We start from the raw sequence: 7,776 nt of genomic DNA on the forward strand, positions 1-7,776 counted from the left end.
TGTTTGTACAGTCTGCAGTCGTGGGTGTTCCACTATGGGTAATTTAAAACAGCACTTACTGACGCACAAATTAAAAGAGCTGCCTTCTCAGTTATTTGAACCCAACTTTACTCTAGGTCCCAGCCAAAGTACTCCTAGCCTGGTCACCAGTACAGCACCTACCATGATCAAAATGGAAGTGAATGGTCACAGCAAGCCGATCTCTTTGGGTGAGGTTCCCTCGCTTCCAGCTGGAATCCAGGTTCCTGCTGCACCACAGACAGTGATGAGTCCGGGGATCACCCCTATGCTGGCGCCCCCCCCTCGCCGGACTCCCAAGCAGCACAACTGTCAGTCGTGCGGAAAGACCTTCTCCTCAGCAAGTGCACTGCAGATACACGAGCGCACCCATACTGGTGAAAAACCGTTTGGTTGCACAATCTGTGGTAGAGCTTTTACCACAAAGGGGAATCTTAAGGTAAGAGGCCAAATAAAACTGTGAAGGCTAGGGGCGGGGGGGTTAAGGCACCATTCTTGAACTCGGCAGGTTTTAGTGCTAAGTGCTTGTCCCAAAGAGAGGAGAGAAGCGAGTCAGAGAGAAGTGAGTTTCAAGGAAATGCTTGCTGTATAGTGGTGTTTATTATGCTTCCACTGCTTCCAGGAAAGTGGCTGTGGAATGATGTGAACTTTAAAACTGGTTCTAGGTATACATGCTTGCACGTAGTAGTTCTCCTGACAAGACATGAGGGCACATGCAGTCAGCTGATGGATGTGTTCTGGTGGTTCCTGTGGGCCATCAGTGCAAAATAGCCTGGCTATAACCCAGAAACTTAAAGTTTGCTCAGCTCCTTGGGTGCTTCTCAGATTTTCATTTTCTGTTCCGCTCTGCAGACTAGAAAGCTGTTTCCCACTGATTTGCAGTGGGTCACTACAGGACTCACACCTCTTATTCCCACAGTGTGGTTAACTATCAGGACACAGACTGGGGAATACATTTTTAAATGTCCCTTTTTAGAGTATTAAATTTAACGAAACTAATTGATGCCTCTGACGAGAGAAAATATTGTGGAAGTAGACAAGATGTAAAAAGAAGGGCAGAAAAAAACCCACCCTTGTCCTACTGTAAGTAATGCCCTTGGTATTCTTCAGCATTTGAAGACTCCGAGCTAGCATGTGAAATTGTCTTGTCTACGAGGATATTAGATACCCTCTTGCAGTGCTGCGTTCATTTTCACTGAGGAGAAACAAAATGCACATTGGAAAATTACTTCAGAGCTGGGTTTTCTTTGTGTAGGTTGACTGGGCCTTAGAACTGTGTCTTAACTAGGATTGACATGTTTTTAGTGTGAATTAAAAGACTTTTTTAAAGCAAGTGGTACTGTAAGTAACAGCATTTCAGGCCAGCCACCTCACCAGAATGTGCTATCTTGGGGGTGCTTCTTGTCCCCTTTTGCTCCGCAGGTTCACATGGGAACTCACATGTGGAATAACGCGCCTGCACGCCGTGGCCGCCGCCTCTCTGTGGAAAACCCCATGGCTCTGCTCGGTGGCGACGCACTCAAGTTCTCTGAGATGTTCCAGAAGGATTTGGCAGCTCGGGCCATGAACGTTGACCCCAGTTTTTGGAACCAATACGCTGCAGCTATCACTAACGGACTTGCTATGAAGAACAATGAGATTTCTGTCATACAGAACGGAGGCATTCCTCAGCTCCCAGTAAGTCTAGGCGGAGGCGCCATCCCGCCTCTAAGTAACCTTACCAGTGGCATGGACAAAGCTCGCACGGGCAGCAGCCCTCCCATTGTCGGTCTGGACAAAGCAAGTTCTGAAACGGGAGCCAGTCGTCCATTCACCAGATTTATTGAGGATAATAAAGAGATTGGCATAAATTAAAAGCATTCATTCTGAATAACTGTTGGACTGCTACTCGACACAACACTTGTCCTGTTCCATGTACAGCTTTTGAAGCTAAGCATTAGTTTCCTGACCTAAATGCATAGGTTCCCTTTAAAGTTTTACCCATAGCAGAAATACATAACTTTGTGGCTGCTGAAAAGTTGTCTTGCAAGATTTGCATGGTACTTCTTTCAACAGTGAGTTTGACTGTTACAGAGAACTTTGAAATCTTTTAATTTAACAGAACACAAAAAAAAACCACAAATCATGGGATAACTTCATTAGAAACAGAAAGAGGCTAGTCTACGTCTACTTTGCTTCTTACAAAACTTACTATCACCTGAGAAAGGGGGGCTTCATTACAGCATTCTGTCACACTTATTTGCTGGTTTTGTTCAAATTAGTTAGTAACTTGGACTATGGTTTTAGGAATCTTAATCTTAAATAAGTGAGTTAGTACCCCAATGCTGTGTATTATTACAGTATCCTTGTCTGTAGTATTTATAATGTTAAGATTATGCGGGTAACAGACAATATACTAGCCCCAAACTTAAATGAAGCTTTTGTACTGCAAAATACATCTGGCTATGTGATTTTTCCTTTTTTTCTTTTTTTTTTTTTTTTGGTATGTTTGGTTGGTTGGTTTTGGGTTTTTTTTTGGTTTTACTATAAATAAGTGGTTTATTTTAATGCAGGCAAAATTGTGAAGTTTTATTGGGAAAGATAGCATGCTTTTCATGTGCAAGTACCTGTCAGTAACAAACCTTTTTTTATTTAAATATTTGTAGCTGCTATGTGGACAGTTGTTCTATTAAATGAAAAATAAAAATAAAAATGTAGTGTGGACTTTAGCTCAATGATTGGAAAACAAGTTACAGACAAACCTGAGCACCGTAAATTATTCACAACATTATAAACCGTTGTGAGTAAATACTCCATGTTATCAAAGCTGTACAATAAAAAAGGTAATGTTTGTATAATGTGGTTGCAAACTCTTAATTTATACTATTGCACTTTTAGTATTTTGTATTAGGGAGGTTTGTCTATAATTTGAAACTGAACAAAGATGTAAACTATTTTATAAATAGTACTTAAGGAGGAGAACCCTTTTGCAGTTTCTTGTTTTGTTTTAAGGTTGAACAATGAGAGATCTCTATTAACTAAGCAGAAGAGTTGCAGAGAACTGTCAGATCCTTAGGAAATATGGGGCCTGCCATTTCTTAAATAGAAATGATTCATTTAACTTTCCTACAAAGCCCACTTAAAAGCGTGACCACCCCCGACAGAATTCTGATACATTTATCTTAGGAGTGTGATATTAATACAAGTCTAGGATAGACGAAGGAGAACATTGTGTAGGTTTAATTTTACTGTAATCTGTTCTGTCTCTTTCACACATACCCACGAGAAAGATGTTGACTGCCTAATAACATGGGAACAAAATAATAACTTTTGGGCAGCATGAGCAGTAGTAACATACAAATACTCTGTATCTATTTCCAACTCTTGTTGATTATCTTCTGAGATTACTCCAAAGCACAATGTACTCTGATTAACCGAATATAATTTTATGTTAATTGCATTGTTTAAATTACACCAAGTAAATAAAGGGAAAGGTTCCACTCATAAGCTAGGCTGGGGATGCTGAGGAGACTGGGGCTTAATCAAAACTTGAACAGTAAATGTTTTGTGTACTACCTCATTTTTGTGCATTACAAGCATGGTGGAGTTGACACTATGAAATTCCGTCCAGCAGAACTGCTTAAGGGACGTTATGGGTAGCTGGGTAACAGCACAAGAAGTTTTATGCCCCTGAAGAATGAATCAGACAGTGAGGTCTTCTCAGTTGAGACTGAAAAATAGGACAATCTTATACAACAAAAACCATTACTGTAAGAGGATGGACTATTTCTGCCATCATGTAATGGAGTGAAAAGAGGTTCGGAGACTAATTAGCTGTTTGTTTCTATTGGAAATGAACAATGAACAGCTCCATTTTCTACAGTGATGAGATAGGGATATATAGATACCTCTATCTATATATAAGCAAAATTATGTATCTATAACACCTCTATAGTGTAACATCTTTTTTTGCCACAGTGTGTGAGTGGTTAGGGGTGTTTACAAGCGTTGGAAAAAAAAGAAAACTGAGGTGGCTTAATGTTGCTGTATTTCAGCAGTTGAATGTTTTTATTTATCTGTGTCATTTTTGGTGTGACTTTTTTTTTTTTTTGTTAGTATTTGGTACCATGTAGTGTTATCTCTATTCCCTAAAGGATGTGTATAACTTAAAAAAAGAAAAAAAAAAAAAGAGAAGAAAAAATGAAAAAGGAAAAAAAGAAAAATATGTAAAGTGTTGTAAATAAGATGGTTGATGATGGTACAGTAAGACTGACCCCATTTTGTATTCAGGGTTAGGTCATTCCTCTCTGCATGGTGAAGAGAGACACTATTTTTATACTGTGATACCATGTAGGGCTAGGAGCCTCCCTGAAACAGCTGGGAATTGTTACCTAGATCCAATATTTTTTATTATTAAATCTTGTTGGCTTGACACATCTACTGATTGAAATGGATGTCTTAGTCTAGGTTACTATTTTTGTCATATGGAATTGAATAAAATGCAGGATGTAATATAATTTCTGAATTGCGTTCCTTGATTATTCTAATAACAGGGCAAGATACATGACTAAGGTCACTTGTGGTAGATTGGTGTCAATGACTTGTAATCGTCGCATCTGAAAATCAGAATAAGGTCGACACCTTATATTCAAATGCTATTCTAATATATTAACAATGCAAAGGGATTGAATTATTGAAGTTTCTTTTCCAATGAAAATAAAACCTAAAAGCATTTCTCACAAGACAGTGGAACAAAAATCCACCATATTTTGGAGGGGGGGAACAGCCTTTGAAGGGACTACTGTTTTGAATTGACTGCTTTCTGAACACTGATACACCGCATGATAAAATTTGGGAACAAATTTACCAGGAGCAGTTCAAATTCTAAAATTTTTGAAAAAATAAAAAATTGGCAACACGCATCCATTCATTCCAAATGACATATCCTGTATGTTTAAACCCATGGCTTTGTTTCTTCTTTTTTTCCAACATCCTGATTTATCAAAGAATGTCTAACTTTAACCAAATTATTTTTTCATGTTGATTTAAATGAAATTATTTCATATAAGGTTAGGCATGTGATAAAGTATCTCCTGCAAAAAAGCTGTATGTTGAGTAACCTTCAAGTTGTTATAATCCGGTGATGAATGCCTGCTGCATTTAAAACGGACAAAAGATAAATAAAAGAGAAAAATCTGTATTAATCATCTTTCAGTGGCCTTGTTATGAAGATATTCTGTTTCATAAAACCTACCCAAAGAAGGTACGAGTTTTCTCCAGTGCTTCAAAGATAGGTTTGTGCTTGCGTTCCTGCACGCATATCATCCCTGAACCTTGTTGTGAGAAAACAAGATATGGAGAAGAGGAGGAAAGCAAAGGAATCCTGATAGTTATGGTTCTGTTCAAAACACAAGAGGAAAATTACCTGCCCTCCCCTCCTTGCAAAAAAATTATACTGAAGTAGAATAGTATCTATTTTTAAATACGAACGGGTTATTTTTTTTATTATAGGGAGACATTGAATAATAAAATGTGCTACATAGGTAAAAATGGTCAAAGTCTGCTGAATTACAGAGCCATGTAGGAATTCTATATAATCAGAAAAATTGCTGGTTACAATTTTTTGAGGGGAGGGTTATTTTATGACAGCAAGGCTTTCAAACTCTTTACTTACATTTTTTTCCCATGAGTTACTAGAAAGCATTTATGTCAAAGGATTGACATAACCTACTTTTTTGCCATTTGTTTTTTTTTGTTTTGTTTTCCTTTTACATATATAAGCCCTGGATTTAGTATTTGTTCCTCTACCTTTGTCCTTTCTATCTTGACAAATACTTTGTTTTTCTAAAGCTGCATTTGTGCTGTGTTTGTGTTGCCTTTAATTTACTTCTCTGCATGTACTCTGTCATTTGGAAAGATACTGTGTTTTATTTTTTTCCTTTTTCTCTAATTCTGCAGAAGTCAAAAGAGCTACCTGTATTTTACATCTCTGTGTAATACTAGCATAATGAATGATGAAGTCTTCAGTGATGTCAGGTATGTGCATAGCTCACAGGATTTCCTAACAAACATGCCATTCGCACTCTTTCCTCCAGATGAAGGCATGACGTTTGTTAGTGTTGCTGGTATAGGGCAGCTACAGATGGTCAGGAGGATGGAGGTCCTTATGCTAACTTCATTTGCCTGTTTTTATACCACTGAAACTCCATGGGCTTCTGTGGAGATACTCCAGGTTTATACTGGTGCAAGAGGGACTGCTTCCACATTCAGACGTCTTGCTTTACTTTACATGTCATCAAAACAATGACTAGCTATATAGTATAGAGTATATAGAGTATGTCTAGGCAAAACCATTCTGGACTTCTATTTTTAAAAAAGAGGGAAATGAGAATACATATATATTTTAGTACATATCACAGGATTATCCTAGTTTTAAAGGAGGTCCTGAAAGTTGAATCTAAAAAAAAAAGATTACTCTGCCCCTTAATACAGAATTTGATGTCATCATATGAATAATCAGTACCTTTTCACATAAATGAGTAAAAACTTGTAACTTTTATGCATGAAAGTAGAAAAATGTGAGACTCTTGCTATGGCTGTCCTAGACAAGATAGGCACTCACAGGGAATCTACTTTTGTAGATATTAAACATATCAGCAGATTTATGAAAAGAAAAATACATGTTTGTGTGTGTTACATCACCAATGCATAGTATTTTATTTTTTCAGAAGGGAGAATGTTTCAATCAGGTGACAGAGTGACAAATGTGAAAGCCAACAGCTTTGGGCAGTGCCACTGATGTATTTTAGGGATGTGGGCAAGTCACTAATTACACTCTGATTCTGCTTGAGAATTACATACTTCTGGGGCCTCTGGGAGTCAGGGATTGATCTCCCCATTGCAGGGTCAGCTAGCACCTTTTAGTATTGGGATGAGTTGCCCCATCAGTAAAGATGGGGTAGTACTTTCGTACCTACCTCACAGGGATGTTGTGAGGAATAGTTTTATGCTTGTACAGTGTTTCAGAGATGTAAAATGCTTGGTATTATCGCTGATTTTAGAGAGTTTACAGTACATGTACTGTTATTTATTATTTGTACTCCAGTAGCACCTATAGGCTCCAGTCAGGACTGAGAGGCCTTATCCTAAATGTTGTACACTCACCTACTTGGAACTGATAACAAAATTTTACTCAGTACCATTTTTCCAGTGGAGGTATTTCATTACCAAGTATCCATTTGATTACTATAAGGTTTAATTCAATTATTTAGGTGTTCAAATTGATTATTGGTTTTAGACTACGACAGAGATTATTTGGTATCACATTTTGTTTTGAGCTTGTACTGATTTTCAGAAAAAGTGCACCAATTTTCTATGGATAATCTAGAATCAAATCTTGCTATCACTGGAATTCTACTGTACTTTTGCTATTAAAGCTAAACATTAAAATAAATATGTGTGTATACATTATTATACACCAATATATAATATACATGTATCTATAAACATGTATGTTTTAAATTTCTTTACCTGCTTAAATTTAATTTCAAACTTTGTTGCATATTTTGCTCAAGCGTTACTCATTTCAGATGCAATTAAAACAGTATTAAATGGTGTTGGCCCTCGTAAAGAAACAAAAACTGGGAATCGTGACAAAAAAGGCATGTCGTGACTACAATTACATTTATGAAGGCTTGTGAGGAAAGTTTCTAAGTTTCAAATGTGTTAACACTAAGTTATAGAAGTCTTCAGATTATGTTCAAACAAATTATTATACCA

The 7,776-nt window shown here is 37.3% G+C and overlaps 1 protein-coding gene across 3 annotated transcripts in view; it reads left to right on the forward strand.

The window, feature by feature from the left end:
* The window catches only part of SALL3 (spalt like transcription factor 3), a 26,776-nt gene extending 19,326 nt beyond the window's left edge, over positions 1–7,450 (forward strand). For 2 of the 3 annotated variants that reach the window (XM_062618061.1, XM_062618060.1), the window contains exons 3-4: positions 117–457; positions 1,441–7,450. In XM_062618061.1, coding sequence (XP_062474045.1) covers positions 117–457; positions 1,441–1,872 — 773 coding nt within the window. In that variant the 3' untranslated portion in view covers positions 1,873–7,450. Of the gene's footprint in view, positions 458–1,440 lie in introns of all 3 variants that reach the window. The other variant, XM_062618059.1, reaches the window with a different exon arrangement.
* The last annotated feature ends 326 nt before the right edge of the window (positions 7,451–7,776 follow it).

Source organism: Pezoporus occidentalis, unplaced genomic scaffold, assembly GCF_034315485.1.
Source record: "Pezoporus occidentalis ecotype Australia unplaced genomic scaffold, CSIRO_AGI_Poc_V1 ctg2, whole genome shotgun sequence".
In the NCBI taxonomy this organism is placed as follows: Eukaryota; Metazoa; Chordata; class Aves; order Psittaciformes; family Psittacidae; genus Pezoporus; species Pezoporus occidentalis.